The sequence below is a fragment of the Embiotoca jacksoni genome, unplaced genomic scaffold (assembly GCF_022577435.1).
Source record: "Embiotoca jacksoni isolate LCO1_2020_lvr unplaced genomic scaffold, fEmbJac1.0.p SCAF_3, whole genome shotgun sequence".
In the NCBI taxonomy this organism is placed as follows: Eukaryota; Metazoa; Chordata; class Actinopteri; family Embiotocidae; genus Embiotoca; species Embiotoca jacksoni.
This window is the reverse complement of record NW_027185381.1, coordinates 12488928-12506840: the sequence shown is the minus strand read 5'-3', so window position 1 is coordinate 12506840 and position 17913 is coordinate 12488928. Positions and strand designations below refer to the sequence as shown.

The following is a 17913-nucleotide window of genomic DNA, read 5'->3' as shown; positions in this document are numbered from 1 at the left end:
CAGAGCTCTCACCATGCACCGAATAACGGGGAGATCGGGAGGAGACAGTTTAATTGAGATGAGCCCGCCAGACTCCTTCAACGGTGAGTAGAGGAGAGACACAACCAGCCGGCCAAGTAAAAAAAAACAAAACAAAAAAAAAAAACATGTAGCTATGAACGTAATGGACAGCATTAAGTTCTTGAAGATATAGGACCACGGGGAAATAATTGAAGACGTAGATGTTTTCTCTTACCTTTACAGCCTCCAAAAGAACTTTAAAAAAAAAAAATGGTCTAAACATCGAGAGGATCAGTAAAAATAAACTCAAACCGCTTCAGTAACATTAGCGCATTAATATTAGAAAACTAAGATAAACAGTACATTTTAATCACCGTTAAGACAAACGACAAGTTATCGTGTTTATTTTTGCTCGTAATAATAAGCTGTATCACCTTCACTTAGAAAGAGGACATATTTAAAAAAAAATCTAATCTGCTCACCTATTTTAAAACGTATCCACCCTGCTCATTTCCCCTTTAAGAGCCGAACCAGCTCGTAGTCTGAGTTTCTTTTCATGGAGGCAGCAGTGACTTGCTGTACAGGCAGCCAGCCTCTAACAGCTGGCCTGCCTCCTGGAAACACTCTGTCACTTGCAGACAGCCACTTTATCCACTGGTACAAACCTCAAATCCCTCTCTGCCCTTGGCTAACCGTGTATTCTAAACAAACACGCAGAGGGTTGTGATTTTTTTTTTTTTTTTTTTTAGCCATTTAGGGCAAAAGAAACATGTTGTTGGTGAATGACAGATGAGTCACCCTGGTAGCTACGAAGTGACTAATTTCAGTGTGGAAGTGTTGTGTTTCCTCTGCAGCAGGGAAAGCGTTACATTAAAGTGGTCTGGCTGAGAGGAACATGTGAGAAATTAACTACAGTTACTGTTGCCACGGTGAACTATGTTTATGGTGGCATGAGATAACTGTGGCAGCAGTGTTTACCACACATCACACTCGCAGCTCCACAGTATTGCATCACTGTAATACTCAACATCTTAATTGTTGTAATATAAAGGTAGTTTGCTAACAGATTTTTTTTTTTTTTTTTTTTTTTTTTTTTGTGGACTGCATTGAACATACTGCACATACAGATGGCCAAGCTATTTGTCGTTTTAGTAGGATTATGCAAATTCTGACTAATTTGCATTGTTGCTTGCACTAGCTCTCACCCTTACTGTACATCTATTGTCTTGATTTGTGAACTTGCTTGGTGAAAACAGGTGTTTGCACCTGAAACTTGCAACTCTCCAACACTGGCTTCCTCTCACAGGAAATCAGACAAACCCAAAGCAGTTTGAATTGAGGCTACCAAATTTTCATTCATTCTTACCAAGTGGGTGTCACATCACTTAAAACTGTGGGTGCTAAATTCTGTACAGCTTTACAGATACTAAAAAATAGTAGCTTGTAGATAATGACTGTGCTATTTTATTAAATCAGCTGTTTTTGCTGTTGCTTTTTTAGGATTCAGACAGATTTGCCTTTCAATATCAGTATAGTTAAGTTGGTGTAAATAAAAATAAAAAAGTACACATGGCTTACTTTTTTGAGTTCGTTGGGTTGCCATGGTAAAAAAAAAAAAAAGAAAAGAAAAAAGAAGAGCGACAGAAACAGCCTTGTGGCATTTCCACTGTGATCAGCTGCTCACTCTTGCACAAAGCCTTATCTGTGGAAGCTACGTAGTGGGAAAAGACTCTTGGCAAAGCTAAGAGGCTAATATTGCACCCAATAATCCATCCAACTGTGCAAAAATATGCTCTGCTGTTTGAGAGGCCTTCTAATACTGCATGTTGTGAAAGCAACAGATCCAAATCAAAGACAGCATACATGTCAGTTTTTTAAGGGGAAACAAGAAACGAGAATCTGGCTTTAATGTAGTTGTTAAAGCACTATACAAGTTTAGCAGGAAATGGAGGATTCATGTTTTAGCTTCTGATGTCAAAGACTGTTTTAATGGCCCACTGCTGATGAATAACCGTCCCCTCTTAACTTCCACATCCTGACATAACTAAAACAATAACAAAGGCAACATAAGCATGCTGTGTAAGCAAATAATAACAGCAAGCTCATATTTTAAGAACAGTCTTTCGTAAAGCAAAAGCCAAAGTTAAATAAACAATAATTCTGTGCAATAAAATAATAAACAAAGGTCTGTATGTCAGTCCTGAATTTTTACAGTAAATGTTATTTATTTTAGTTTTGATCCACCAAGTTATACTTTGTTAACAAGTTATACTTTGTTAACTTGGTATGTTTAATGTAGACAAAAAGTTCCAATGCTTGTTTCGGGTCTGTGTGGGCCTACTTTCTGTGTCGAGTTCAGACTAAATATAACCAAAGGGAGACCTTCAATTAGGACTGCTGCCTTTCTATTTCTATACACGGACAAAGGCTGAAACCTTTCTGCTTTATTTTCTTCAGCATCAGTTGTGCCAGACGTTTGCCTTGCTTTTCCATCAGACTTTTCCATTTGCTTATGTAAATCAAAATCATTTGACAGGCAATGAGCGGCAGATAAAATTAGAATTTTATCATAGTCAATGCCGTGTTTCATCACACAGACCACTTTCATTGTCAAACACATTGAGGCGGTTTACCAGAGCTATCGGTCTTGTTTCCTGCAGTCACGTCTGTAGCAGTGGACTTCTTTTACTGTTAAAGGCTGCCTAAAAAAAAAAGCTGCACAAATATAGAGCACAACATTGGCTGTCTGTCAACGCTCCCCTGTTTACTCAGGCAGCTTCATATATGCCTGAAATTTTACTGATCTCCGTTTGCCTGTTTGAGATTCACTCTGCTGCTTGTTATTATTCTTTTACGGTGGTTAGAGAATCATCCTGTGATTAACGTTAATTCTGTTTTTGATTTTGTTTTCTTTATCTTACTGTCTTGCAGATGACATGAATGGCTTTCACCAACATGTCTCATCCAGCACAGGATCCTTCCAGCAGGGACAATCAGAGGTAAACACCAACACACACACACACACACACACACACACACACACACACACACACACACACACACATATCACTTTTATATGGACTTTTCTACCAAGGAACTTCTTTTGCCTTGATTCTGAACCTTTTTTTTATTATTATTATTACTATTGTTATATTTTCTCATTATTTATGTTTGCTGGGGACATGCACTGATTTGAATTTATACCAGCTATGTAAATAGTTGAAACATGACTTTCTTGGAAGGATGTATGAACATTTCTGTTTGGCAGCATCGCATCTTATCCTCCAGCTTACCTCCTGCTAGCACGGTTTTAGGAAGTTCATTCTGTAAAATGCTTTATTTAGATTTCCTTCCTTTTCTTTTGCCCTCTTATTTTGTATACCCACCTACTAAAGCAGGACGGTTTAGTTTATGATTCTTAGGAATCACACCTAATCCTCTCCGTTTTAACATTACCTCAGTTTTTGCTGTCCTTCAACCTCCAAATGTCATGAGTTAGAGTTAACCCTAATGCTCCTGTATTGTCCCCCTTTCACGCTGTACTTAAAGTCTCCTTTTACACCTGATGTGTGTGTGGAGACATGTGAGTCTCTCAACACCAGCCTGGCCTCGCTGGCCCCCTCTGATCACAGCGACAGTCCACGATATGAGGCTCAGACCTTAGAGCAAATCGGTGCTTTGACTGGGGTAAGACACCAGTCAGCAGTACAGATGCATGTCGTTGTATCTGTGTCATTGTGTTTGTGTCATTTCAAACCTCTTAATTTAACAAGACTTACCTGTGATTGTGTCTGAGTGTTATGGAGTGTTTTAGGATATAATGAAGTTTTTGATATTTTTATCTGTTTATCCTTGATCCTCTGTAAAGTTGCTGCTAGTTTTAGCTGTATGCTGTTGAATCTGTCGCGTCGTTAGGCTTTCTCTCACTGTCCACTCGGTTCCTCCACAGCTTTCGAGAAAGCGGGCGCTATTCCTGAAGTTTCGTTCCAGGGTATGGCATGGTAAAATACAGTGGCTTGTGATGTGGTGCGGCCTTGTGCATATGTCTGCCTGCCTGCCAGCTATTATCTCCTCCTGGAATAATGTCTGATTCAGTCTTGAGTTTCTCCACTGCCATTAGATATTCAGAGAGTCAAGCTTGGACATCAAGGAAATCAATGCACATTTCTTGGTAGATAGCTGATGTTAGCTTTTGGAAAGCATGTTTTTTTTTTTTCTGCGGCGTAATGGAAAGATGCTGGCGTGAGCTACGTGTTGATGTATCATGAGAGTTAATTAAAAATAGAAAAGGCCTTTTCACTTGCTTTGTTCTCACCTGTGATTGTTGTTGGCGTCACTGAACACAAAGCAATAGCCTGGTGGTGTTACAGCATAATTAGACGGGGCACACTTGCACACACACACACACACACACACACACATGCAGATGTTCACATGCACTTTACACTGTACTTTTCAGTAGCGTATCTGTTTTTGTGTGTCTGCATTTATGTGAGTATAACTTAAGTATATGTATATACTGTAATCATGACCCTGCCCTGTGCTCATGATAGGACTGAACTGTGCTGTGGTTAACCATATACTGTACTGGAGGCTTCTTCTTTTGAAAACTCTGAAATGTGGTGTTGTTTAAATAGCCTGTAACCGATTTCAATGAAAACTTTAAGATCACATCAAGGAGTTTTAAAGGGGTCCTGCTGCACATGTATAAACACTCTGTAATCTCTGTTAATCTCTGTAGCCCTCCTCCTTTTAAAACATGGGAATATACAGTAGGTCTATTTTCATGACCAACGCCACTTTTCAACAGGGCTTTTTATATGCACTCTTGAAGAATGTCACAGAACCAGTCATTTTCTGTAAATCTGAAGATCCAGCTGGAGATCTGGTTCTGGAAAAATGTAGAAAACCCTCTCCATGTTTAAAACAAGTTTGAGGATTGCAGTGATTTATTGTGTGCGGTAAAGACACATTGCAGTGATACAGTAGCAACCACTTACTTACTTTGCTTGGAGAAAAAAAAAAGTGTTTTTTTTGTGTGGCGCACCAGTGTATCACAGATGGTGGATTTTGAAGAATAGAAACTGAAGCTAGACAGGAGAGTAATCTTTTAAAGCAAGAAGAGAACATATGTTGTCAGATAGTTTAGCAGCTACAGTATACTAAATATCTTACAAGTTACCAGTAAATAAAAGTTGTGTCAAAATCTTTCAGTCCAAAAGACAAATGGCCTAAATGTGATATATTAGGGATCCCCTCCCTGAAAATGAGAGCCGACTTGTGTCACACCATGTTCTAGTATTACCCTCCTTAATTAAGATAAAAGCCATAAACATGTTGAAACGCCCAGTAGTTAGAGGCTAGTTTGCAAATGTATAGAAACCTGTGGCTGCTTCCAGCTTCACTGAGTAAAGACAAGCCCCTGCAGATGCACTGATTCCATACAGCTGACCTGTAATTACTGCAAATTAGAGAGTTTCTGCAGCAATGTTCCAGTTACAGAAAACACCCACCCTGCTATGGTCAACATGGTCCAATCTGGACTGGGAGGGTAGTGCAGACCAGTGGTTAGAGCATATACGTAATTTGGGAGGAGGGAACCGTAAAATTGTAAAAAAGATGAGACGTCCTATACACATCGACTACTTTTCGTTAGTACTGAAGAACTGCTGCGTCACATACAGGATCTCAATGCCTTCAAATCTGTGCAGCATCTCTGAGACTATTTAAGTGCATTTTCCATTGTAGTGGTGAGGTCTTCAGATTGTTTGATTGATAAGTCAAGTTAAGTCGAGCTAGGAAGATTACGAGCCAGTTATCAGTTCTGGTTTTCTATATTTCACACTTATCTGTCTCCCCACAGAATATTCTTTCATGTGGTCATTTGGCTGTTGAGCTGAGGTTTTACTTTTTATCTGAAATATGAGATAACATGTTTCAAGGAAGGTTGTGCAACACAGCAACATCATCTCCCCTTTTCTGATACTGTGCTCTTTATTAGATTAGTTAGCTGGCAGCTGCAGCTGCTACCCTGTGCTGATGTCATCTCTAGGACTCTCCTCTATTTCTCTCCTAGTACAGTATCTCTCCTCCTGTCCCTATTTCTCTCTCTTTTCCAAATGACTGAGCAAGTGAGGGCTTGTCCAGGGAGGTGAGGGGAGTGATTGGAGCTCCTCTGTACGGGGACCAGAGGAGTGAGAGTGAGAGAGGCAGTGCTTTCGGGGCTGGACTCGACTCCCTGGAGAAGGGCAGTTTTGCTCTATTGGGCAGCCAATCTTTCCGCTGATGCATCATAACCATAAAGGGAGTGGGCCATGGAGGTAAAGTGTACTTTCCTTTACTCGCCCTCCCCCCCCAGCATTGGGCTGATGGACAATACAGTAGCCACTCATTTGGCTGAGTGGGATATTGTTGTTTCTGTTGTGCTAAAGGAGTTCTCCATATTGTCTTTATATCCCTATGTAGGTAGCTACTCTCGTGGTGTTGGAAAGTACATTGTACATCGTTATTTTTAGCTTTGTGAACAGCTGAAGCAGCACTGACAGCAAGCAGCCATGCCTCCTCCTCTCGCAGAGCGTTCCTGTGCTGTCCCTTTAGCTGCTGAAGAGGCAGCCTCTGCAGGGCTAGCATTAGCTGCTACACACAGACTACTTGTATTTTCTTTACTGGTGGTCTCGGTCACTATGAACACCAGGATTTACATAAAGCATAGACTAATAATGTTGGGGCTTTAAAGCTGATGTGGCTCGGGTTGTTTTCAGTCAGCTGACAGACAACTGGACATCAAAGCGTTCACAGGATTCTGGCCGGCTTTCTGTCTGATACAACAGATTTCTTTAAAAGCCGTTTTCGCATCTTGTTCAATAAAAATTTAATTAGAGAGACATCCTCAATAAAACATCTCGGTCATGTCAGATGGCTTCCATTTTGCATGGTGTTTGCATTTTGACTGAGAATACGACAATCTGTATATTTCTTTTCGATAAACAGTCGAGTGTGATGTGATGTGGAGGCCTTTTATTTGTGTTGGCTACTAGACGCTTAGTTTGAAAGTCTGGTCTGCTGTGGTGATTGCATCCAAAGACTTGCTGATACTGTACCTGCGTGTGTTTGAATGTTGCTGTCTCTGTGCTGTCTCATTATAGATTGACAAACAACAACACAGTAAGGACTCTGTGTTCTTCCGTGACGGAGTGCGAAGGATTGATTTTATCCTGTCCTATGTTGATGATAAAGATGGGGAAAGGAAACAGGTAAGAAGTAATTTCTAGGGACCGTGTGATATTTTTCCACTTTACTATCTTCAAACACACACTATGTTTGTAAAGTTTTGTTTATCGGTGCTGTTATATTGTACAGTACTTCTGACTGAGCAGAGTGATACTGAATATTTTTGTTTTTCCGCCGGAACTAAATATCCTTAAAGCTTAAAATATCCCACAAAAGAAAAGCTGATGTTATTTCAGATTTTTTGGGGGGTTTTTAACAGTAAGAACTGGTTCACACAGGATATCCTCAGAGTTCAGTGTGTCTCAGCTGCATACTTTAAATACCACAACACTGATAAAGTGAGATGAACTTATTCTCAGCTCATATCAGTAATCCTCTCAAGTGTTTTTCTGAGAAGGTGATTTCTACTCGAAGATCCACTCGAGTCTATTTTCTTAGGGAAATCAATTCTGGAACATTTCCATACAGTCGGAGTCTCCTTATCAGCTGTGGAGTGTTGAAAGACTTGAGTGTTTCATACTGAGCTGTTAGCCATCACACCTGAGTGTTACCACTCCTCGGCCATGAGAGGACACCGCTGACTAACATTTTGCCCCCAGCCTCAGGCAGCGAGCCAACACAAAGATTTCTGGCATGGTCAGTCAGGGACTCCCTCGTTTTTTCCACTGTGTAAGGAAGGGCAAAGCAGGAGGCCTCTTCCTGTGTGTCATCCATATGTGCAGTAAAATGTGGCACTAAATGTCAGCTCTCATAATGAGCTTTTATTTATGGTGTTTTTCATGTGTTCATTTTCACTGCAGTTAGATGGACAATTCTTTTCTAGAATCCTACTTCTGAAAATGTCATTCTAGGTGTCATAATCGTACTACTGCATTACCACAATTTACTTTCACTACCTGTTGTACAACCTTGTCCACACTAGTTTATACAGTGCTTTTCTAGTTTTGTAGCACTGACTGTGACTCCATGTTCGTATTGATTTTACATGTTTATTTGTTTCCTACCAGATGTGCACTCATCACAGCATTATTTATTTATTTATTTATTTATTTTTTATCTCACATGGATTTGTTCAGTTGTCAAACAGTTTTGAGATTTTTGTTCATGTTTTGTTTTTTATTTTAGTTTACTTTTTATGTAGATAAGTTCATATCAGCACATTATTTCCGATTTGTACATTTTATGTCTGTACTTCTCATAACATACAAATAATCAACTGTTTATTTGTAATATTTGGTCTTGTTCTTTTTCTTCTTCTTCTTTAGGAGAGGAGGAAGGTGTATGAGGCCAATTTGGTTAAAGTCGGCCTGGAGCTGGAGACAGAAGATAAAATGGTAAGAGCCCTATTGTTACTGATTTGATTATGGCTAATATCATATCATATCATATCATATCATATATCATTTTGATGGTTTTTACTCAAAAAAATTAAGAATTTTACATACAATTTGTAAAATTTCATAGATTTGAACATTTTCACATGACCAAATTAATTTCTATTTTATGAATGTTGTTGTTATCATCAGGAGTCAGAAGATGGAAAGACTTATTTTGTAAAGATCCACGCTCCATGGGAAGTTCTGGCCACCTATGCAGACGTGCTGAAGATCAAGGTTCCATTCAAGGCCAACGACATCCCCGACAACAGCGAGATCCCCATGAACTGGCTTTCTACGCCTTTTCGTCTGCCGAAGCACATCATGCAACCTGAGCCAGACTATTTCACAGCTCCCTTCAACAAGAGCAAGTCTGACTTCTTCCTCATCGACAACAAAGACACGTTCTTCCCCCCTTCGACTCGCAACAGGATAGTAAGCGTGCTTCCATCGTGGTCGTCTTGTTTTTGACCTTGAAACTCAAAAATTCCTCTGACATTAAAACCTGAATTAGCTGCAAATACACTTCTGTTTGCAGGATTTAAGTAACTACACAACACAGAGGCAACTTTTATACCGTTTTTACCTTAAATGTTTAAGTCTCTAAACAACAAAGCTATGTTCTTTTGTCTCTCCCTCACTGACCAGGTCTACTATATCCTGTCCCGCTGTTCGTACTTCAGGGATGAATGTGGAGAAAAAGACAAGAAGGGAATCAAGAGGTTACTCAACAATGGCACCTACATGGCTGCCTTCCCCCTGCATGATGTTAGTTTCCACTGGTATTTTTCTCATCACCGTAATGCAGGGATGAAGACATTTGGAGGATGCAATGAATGTGGTTATAAACAATGTCTACTGTGTGCCTGCAGTCAAGATACTGGACAAGATCCAGGGATGCAAACTGCGAAAGTGAGCGGTACGATCTTTACAACCACTGGGCCAAATTCCTCTGTTTCTTCAAAGAGCAGCCCCTCAACCTTATAAGGTAAGACCTCACAACCTAGTCCTCTTCTCTGGTGTGTATTTACTCAACACCAGTCTGGCAGCAGAATTAACAGCAAGAGATTTGGCTGTTTTTTCCTTCAACAGGAAGTATTATGGGGAGAAGATAGGGATTTATTTTGCGTGGCTGGGTTTCTATACCGAGATGCTGTTTTTTGCTGCGGTGGTAGGGACGCTTTGTTTCGTTTACGGATTCCTGACCTACGATGACAACGAGTGGAGGTGAGTTTCATCAAAGATACTAGCCTGTTTTTTTGGTCTTTAAGATGCCTTTATATTATTATGTACTCTTCTTATCATTAATATCCTTTCTCCTTTTATCGACAATAACCTTCATTTCCCCTACAGTAAAGAAATATGTCGCGAGGATATCGGAGGCAATATTATCATGTGCCCGCTTTGTGACAAAAAATGTAGCTACTGGAAACTCAACACAACGTGCAACTCCTCATGGGTGAGTCGTTTTTGGTCATCATGATTCATGTTCTGCCCACAATATGTGACATTTAAAAAGTGATTGCAGCTAAATGTCTGCAATTCAGTTTTCATCAACACTCACTATTTCTTAAACATATTCTTCTTTCAGCAATCACACCTATTTGACAATGTGGGAACCGTGTTCTTTGCCATATTCATGGGGATTTGGGGTGAGTAAAGATGTCTACTCTGCATTCACCCAAATAAAAAATTGTTTTTCTTACTTATAGTTTTGCTTTCATTTGCTAAGTTTTGGAGAACTTATGCCACCACACCAATATAATAAAAGTTATAATGGGGTCAAAACAATGAAAAATTACGTTTGAAAAACGCAACAACAAGCTTCTCCAAGCCAGACAAAGCTTTTAATACAGATTCAATGACAGTTACTTACAAACAAGGTTATTATTTTGGCGTGATACACCTTGTGTCTCTCTGCAGTGACCCTGTTTCTGGAGTTCTGGAAGAGGCGGCAGGCCCGTCTTGAGTACGAGTGGGATTTGGTCGACTTTGAGGAGGAGCAACAGCAGCTGCAGCTTCGTCCAGAGTACGAGATCAAGTGCACCAACCGCAAGCTGAACCGCATCACTCAGGTGTTTGTGTGCTCATGAAATACTAATATATTGTATAATGACTCTAACGTACAGCTCTTAATCTATGCAGCTTCCACAAAGCTTGAAAAGGCAAATATACTGAATGGTAGGTAGGACTTGATTATAGATTACACTATCTCTCATTCATTAGGGCCATTTCCTGAACTAGAAAGTTGGTTTTAATGGAGCCTCTTTGATTAAGAACTGTGTTACCCAGTTAAATTGGTAGCGTACAGGTTGTGACTGACACAGATTCATAAAATGAACAGAGTGCTGTAATTTGTCATGACCACATCCCACCCGTGTTTAGGAAACAGAGTGGGTTCTTGACAGGACTGCTACAGATCTAATGGGGAAATTGTTTCTGTGCTGGGCCACCGTGATCCTCTGGGTAAGGGTGGCACTCAACGTGGAATGCCAGTTTGGTGAGGAAGAGGTTTTGGTGTGGTGTAGTTTGAGGCATTTCTGGAAAGACTCAAAGGCACGAGTTTCCTTCTCTACCGCATTTCACACAACAATAATACCGTTATTTGTTGTCTGTTTTTCTTGGTTGTTTAAATATAAAAAAAACAAAAAACAACTTTGCACTATTGTTTAGTTAGTTTTAATTTAATTATTCTATTTTATTTTATCTATTTACCGTTTGTCAGGGGGTGGATCACTGTCTTGTAAGAGGTTTTTGCAAATGTATGGGTTCATCAGGAGACTATTGGATGAAAGAATTGGACACAAATACACAGTAAGAGTTCTGATTGGGCAACGTAGCTGTGCCTCACATGCAAGGCTTGAGGTAATTAAGGGAACCTGGCCTTTTAGAGCTCTCTTTTCAGGAAATAACAAAGGGTGACTAACTCCTCTATCCATGCTTTGCTTGCTCATTATTTAGGAAATGGAGCCTTACTTACCCGTAACAAGCAAGTGTGCACGCACATGTCTGTCTGGAGCAACCGTCCTGTTGTGGGTGAGCATAGTATCTTTGATACACTCGATCAGTTTAAAGTGCCTTTTATCTGTTCCTCCTCTGTGTCATTTGTCTGCCTCATCACACTGTTCATCATCATCATGACTGTTCAACATGATTTTGAAATGTCTACCAGCCACTGACAGATTAATGTTCAAACTCACCTGACACTTAATAGTAATTTTTTTTAAATTTTGTGTCAGACACTTTCATATTTCACCAATATTTGGCTGGTGTAAATGTGCTACCCTGCTCCTAACATCCTTGTGGGATAGAAATATCAGCTTGCTTTTTGCACACATATTTTCTCGTACTTTTGTGATTGTTTTGTTGTTTTCACTGTGTCCTCTGACTTCCTGTACTGTGAAGTTGTCTTTCATGATGTCACTGTTTTCTCTGTCCTGAAGATCTCATTGATCATTGCTTGCATCATTGGGGTCATAGCGTACCGCCTGGCGGTGTACGCGGCCTTTGCCAGCATCATGAAGGACAGTCCCACCACCCACCTGGAGGTGGTTGGCCCCTACATCACACCACAGCTGGCCACTTCTGTCACCGCCTCTTGCATCAACTTTGTCATCATCATGATCCTCAACCTCATGTATGAGAGAGTGGCTATTTGGATCACTGATATGGGTGAGGGCCAAAGAAAGGCAACGTCTCCAAAATCACTACATTTCTGTGTCTATGGGTCCTCACACCAGTGTTTATCATGACAGTTTGTGAAACTGCGAAAGTGTGTTTAAAATCTATGTTTCATGACCTTTTACTTGTGACAGAAATCCCAAAGACCCACCTGGAGTACGAGAACAAACTCACGGTGAAGATGTTCCTCTTCCAGTTTGTTAACTACTACTCCTCCTGCTTCTACGTGGCTTTCTTCAAGGGCAAGTTTGTTGGCTATCCTGGAAAATACGCTTACATGTTTGGCAGGTTGAGCAACCTGAGGAATGAAGAGGTACCAGATAAGACTTCATTATAGGATGTAAAACCTTCACTGGTGTTTCAACTTCAAGCCTTCATCTGACTTTCCCATCCCTTCTCTATCTTAACCTGTCTGCATTCAGTGTGACCCTGGTGGCTGTCTGATTGAGCTCACCACTCAGCTGGTGATAGTGATGACTGGTAAACAGGTGTGGGGCAACATCCAGGAAGCTCTGGTCCCGTGAGTACGCACGCATCGCACTTCATCTGCAATCAGAGCAGAAAGACACGGGTTCAATATACACACTCTTTTAAATTCTTGCAATTCCGCCACTCGGCTCCTAAATTGTTTTAATACAATCATAAGATGATTCTTTTCCAATTGTAGCCTTTATGTTTACAGTAATCTCTCTGTCAGTTAGCTGACATATTAGATGATTCAACAAAGTAATATCAGCATGCTTCTCCTAACCAATACTCATAAACTTGTGCAGAATTTAGATGTGTAGACAAAACAACAATTTCAAGCTAACGAGACTGATAACAAGATGGAACAGAAAATTAACAATTCTGTCATTCTAAAAAAGACTTGTTCATGTCACAGTGGGAAAAAGCACATGTGTAAATAAAAATGTTTTTACACATTCACTGTCAGCTTCATCAGGAAAAACAATTTATTTTGATGTATGCCTACATAAACCAAACTGTGCACCTTGGCCCACTGATGGACTGTCCTGACTTAGTGGGACACCTAAATAAAACAAAGCCATCAATAGAACAACAGTGCTTTTGCTTAAAGTCAACTGACAAGTTGTGAAAAGTTGTATGACTGATGACTTCGTAACTAACCGTCTTACAGTCAGTCATTTATAACTGCAAACATGATCTGCACTCAATACACATGTAATTGTAAGAAATGCAGTCTTCTCTTCATTCTTTACAGTTCAACACAACCTTCAATGTGGCTGTCAGAGGGGAATTATGTTACCTCAAAGCTCTCTATCGCCCCCTGGTGTCCTTCAGGTGGTTGATGAACTGGTGGGGCAGCAGAAAGGCACGAAGACACCCGGAGAGTCTGTACAGCCGCTGGGAGCAGGACAACGACCTGCAGAGCTTCGGACAGCTGGGCCTCTTCGATGAGTACCTGGAAATGGGTAAACGTCCATTACATAGTCAATCCTTTCCACACACACAGAAATGTAGAGATACTTGAAACTTAGACTTAAGTCCAGGCCACTTTAGTGGAGTCAAAATCAACTACCAACACCAGGTCATGTTCAGACAGACAGACAGACAGACAGACATAGATATATAAATAAAAAGATCCCTGACATCCAGCAGATGGTGCTGTTTCCACTAACATCTTTCCTCTCTGTGTCCCAGTGATCCAGTTTGGTTTCATCACACTGTTCGTTGCCTCCTTCCCCTTGGCACCCCTGCTGGCTCTCATCAACAACATCATTGAGGTTAGAGTGGACGCCTGGAAGCTCACCACTCAGTTCAGACGTCCTGTGGCAGCCAAGGCCCACAGCATCGGAGCCTGGGAAGAAATCCTCAGTGGGATAGCCGTACTCTCTGTTGTCACAAATGTGAGTGCCGGACTCGGCTTTTAATACTTGTGCAGATGCAATATGTTCATTTTTCTTCACTAACTTAATTTCTTCCTTTGCCTCAAGGCGTTCATTGTGGCCTTCACCTCTGATATGATCCCTCGGCTGGTGTACATGTACGCCTACCAGCCAAAGGGTGAGATGAATATGAAGGGCTACATAAGCAACAGCCTCTCTGTGTTTAACATCTCTGAGTTCCCAGTGGCCAACAGCCCAGATCCTGAGGAGAATCCTTCCTGGTTCAACAGCTCCATCACTACCTGCAGGTGTGTGTGTGTGTGTGTGTGTGTGTGTGTGTGTGTGATAGAGGAGGAGTGATGGTGGGTAGAGAGCCTGTTTACACTTCTATGTTAGTATATAACTGTGGGGAAAGACAGATCCATTACTGAAGTAAAAGTAGAAATACTACCAAGTTAAAATCCTTCTTGTAATTTTCAGTTTAATTGAAAGTACAGAGGTGTTACCTACATGATGACAAAGTCTTGGAGTATTCATAGTGGAGAATGGCCCCTTTCAACATATTAAACATGTTACATTAGTGGGTCTTGGATGCGTTACAATAAGTGCAGCATTTCAATGTAGTTATTTTAGTGACACTAATTTAATCTCACTTCGATCTGGGTTGTCCAAAGACCCGGCACAACTACTGAACACCTCCAAAGTATCATTACAACTTTATTGTGCTTATTATGTCCTTAAGGTCTCAGTACACGGTATGTCTGATGAGCAATTATAATCATAAACACTGGAGTGTGTATGCACGGCCTTTAGTCTATAATAATGAGACATATTTTATACATTGAGCACGTGTTCTGCATATTCAATAGATTGCATTATGTTGTCTGCACCATGGGACCAGAGTCTTGTTCTCCTTTGCACAAGTGGACAATAACAATCTTGAATTTTCTGTCAGATACTGTTGAAACATCTGCACACATCTGACCTGTTCTTGCTTTGTAGTTATCGTGATTATCGCTACCCTCCTGGGCATGACAAGCAGTACTCCCACACCATGCAGTTCTGGCATATTCTGGCTGCCAAGCTGGCTTTCATCATCATCATGGAGGTAAAACCGGTTCTTCCACCAGCACCACCGACACTTGCCGACCATTTTGAACTGAGCCTCATGTTCTGCGCTTATGGAGCATTTCGATTGTTTAATTGATAAGACGCCCGTTTTCATACTGTCACACAAATCTACGCAGAGCTTCTTCTTCAGCTCTTTGTTTCCCTGACTTAAGTTTCAATCAGCTTGTTGTGTCTTCTTGTTCCACAGCACGTTGTGTTCCTGGTCAAGTTCTTTGTGGCCTGGATGATTCCTGATGTTCCATCTGAAGTGAGGGCTCGGGTGAAGAGAGAGCGCTACCTGGTCCAGGAGTATCTCCACAACTACGAGGTGGAGAAGCTGAAGATCCAACTCAGCCAAAGCAGCAACGAGTGCAGCTGCACGCCCATGATCTATCCGTCTTTACCCGCGCACGAGGTGCTGTCAGAGTGCCTCTAGCCCGACGAGCTGCTGGCCAATCAGCCACACGTGGTGATGTGGATTTCCCTGCATGTATATTCTGCCCATCACTTTGCAGTATTGTTTGTCTGGTACATGCACACAGAAGACTTTTCACGAGGAGCTAGCTGTTTACTCAGTTCACAGCCATCCCTCCTCTACTAACCTGCTGATAGTGGAAGTGCACACAGGTGAAAGACCGAGTCCCCATGCATGCTGAAACTCTGAATTTCAAAACTTTGAATTTAAACGTCTGTCTCATATTTATAGCTTTTACCATAATTATAGTGCTGACAATAATCTGAATTTGCTGTAAGGAAAGAGGAAATCTTAAACACTGTGTCTAAACCAGACAGCTAATACATGACTATTTATTTTCAGCGCCACTATAAATAGCCAAAGACTGGATGCCTTAATATATCACACACTTATCATTGGTTCTATCTATCAGTCAAATAAGAGTTCATGTAATTTGGAAGTTCGGAGTTCTCTTATTGTTGAGAGCCTGAATATTTGCCTTGTTTCTATTGTATTTCCGGTGTCATGTAATGTAAGTTCATGTTCAACTCTATTTTTTTTGTCAAATGTGAGCATTGTTTATTTCTTTGCATTGAGGTCACAGCACACAATTTTACCAAATTATGTTCCTTGCTCTGCTGGCTGTGAGGAGACCTGGACACATTTTGCTTTAATCTCATTTAAAACAAGTTTCTCCGGGCCCAAACCTGACATATGAAGTAGGTTTTTCAATGAAGTAAATCTGTGCTGCTGTTACTACTGTGAGTGAGGACGTATTTTGTCCTACGATGGCCAGTTGTACAGCCGCAGAAGCAGCAGCTGGCGCATGCTGACTGTTGACAGTGAATCCTGTTCCCGGAGATAAGAGGCGAAAAGTGAAAGTGAAGGGACAGTGAAGGGATCCCTTTTTAATGTGCCTATATGTTTATAAACCGGTCGGCGCAATGAAAGCCTGCTGCCACCTACCGAACTATGTTTGCTCTCAAAGCCTTCGCCCACTTCTTGTGCTTCTAGTTTCCTCAGCTGTGTCTGCGTAGAGAAGGAAAGATACACATTCTTGTTTTTGTTTTTTTACTTTTGCACAAAGCACTTACTGAAACAATTACTGACTACCAAGACATAAACATGTCAAACTAATTGTTGTCACGACACTATGTATTCATAACCAGTGTTTTGAAGCGGCAAGGTGTGGTAAACTTTATTCATTTAAATGGAACAAGAGTTGTACTGTAGGCAAGAAGGAGTTTTAATTTTGGTGTTTATATAAGTTTAAATGTCAACAGGAAGATGAGATGTAGCTTCTTTTTTTTTAGATATTATATGAAGGACATTTCACATTAATTTGTTTGTCTACTTTGAAATGTGTGTGAGGAATCTGTCATTTAAGTATTAGAATTTTATGTAAAGTAGCTGCTTGTGCTACAGACTTGGAAAACTAAATGTTGTTTGAGGTGGATTTAGATGTGAGCAGTACACCTCACTGCCTTACTTCTGCCTCATGCGCAGATGAACAAACACCTGTTGATGCCTTAATACATATAATACTTTGTGTTTTCTAGTTTACTTGTACTTCTCTTTCAAACTCATCTTTTTTTCCTTCTGTACAAGTTCTCTTAGCGATGCTTTCGTCACGATATTTTATTTGATCATGCTTAGGGGGGGGAAAGGTGAACCTGTTTACTGTATGCTTAAAGTTAAAATGCCACATTTGTTTTTCATTTCGATTTTGTTCTGTCATTTTTGTATTTATCCTGTATCCAAATATATAATGTAACAAAGACAAATCTCCACAATAAAGTACCTGTTCAACTTGAGCAGTGGTTTGACATGTTTGATCCTGAACACGGTCGACTGTCGGCTCCTCTTCTGAGGACATGAAAGTTGCTGTTCACATAACAGATGGCCACAGAGCACTCATAACTATTCAGTGTTTGCTCACACTGGTAGGTGAGTTTTACAACACGATATGTTGGCAGGCTTGTTTTGCCTTGGCACAGTGCTGATGCCACTGGAACAAAGACACGAGTAACACTCAGGTTCAGATTGGTTCACTGTGATTTTAAACGTGCCTTAAGATTTGTGAATCAGCAAAAAAGAGTTATATAATTATGGCAAAGGATTAGTAGGCTACCTTCTTCCATGAGGGTGAATAACTGTTTGTGTCTTTATCACTATTGTATGCTGAAGCCCATCAGGTTGACAGCTAAGCAAAGTT

The 17913-nt window shown here is 40.6% G+C and overlaps 1 protein-coding gene across 2 annotated transcripts; it reads left to right on the top strand.

Annotated features, from left to right (window-relative positions):
• ano5a (anoctamin 5a) lies at positions 1-17512 on the top strand. Of its 2 annotated transcripts, none has more exons than XM_069163326.1 (22): positions 1-83; positions 2932-2999; positions 3550-3687; positions 3950-3991; positions 7146-7253; positions 8496-8564; positions 8757-9041; positions 9255-9374; positions 9479-9594; positions 9699-9833; positions 9960-10065; positions 10198-10258; positions 10530-10681; positions 11568-11642; positions 12050-12278; positions 12422-12600; positions 12710-12807; positions 13590-13720; positions 13950-14155; positions 14243-14442; positions 15137-15242; positions 15453-17512. In XM_069163326.1, the coding sequence occupies exons 1-22, from the start codon at positions 14-16 to the stop codon at positions 15678-15680; spliced, it is 2922 nt and encodes a 973-aa protein (XP_069019427.1). In that variant the 5' UTR covers positions 1-13; the 3' UTR covers positions 15681-17512. The 2 variants fall into 2 exon arrangements, with proteins under 2 accessions (XP_069019427.1, XP_069019426.1); XM_069163325.1 differs by lacking the exon at positions 11568-11642 and adding an exon at positions 10992-11072.
• The last annotated feature ends 401 nt before the right edge of the window (positions 17513-17913 follow it).

Excerpts from the sequence above, each read along its gene's own strand:
- ano5a (XM_069163325.1), top strand. The coding sequence starts at position 14 with ATGCACCGAATAACGGGGAGATCGGGAGGAGACAGTTTAATTGAGATG. Across the intron at positions 3,000-3,549 it reads TCCAGCAGGGACAATCAGAG|TCTCCTTTTACACCTGATGT; the intron begins GTAAACACCAAC and ends CTGTACTTAAAG. Across the intron at positions 9,834-9,959 it reads TACGATGACAACGAGTGGAG|TAAAGAAATATGTCGCGAGG; the intron begins GTGAGTTTCATC and ends TTTCCCCTACAG.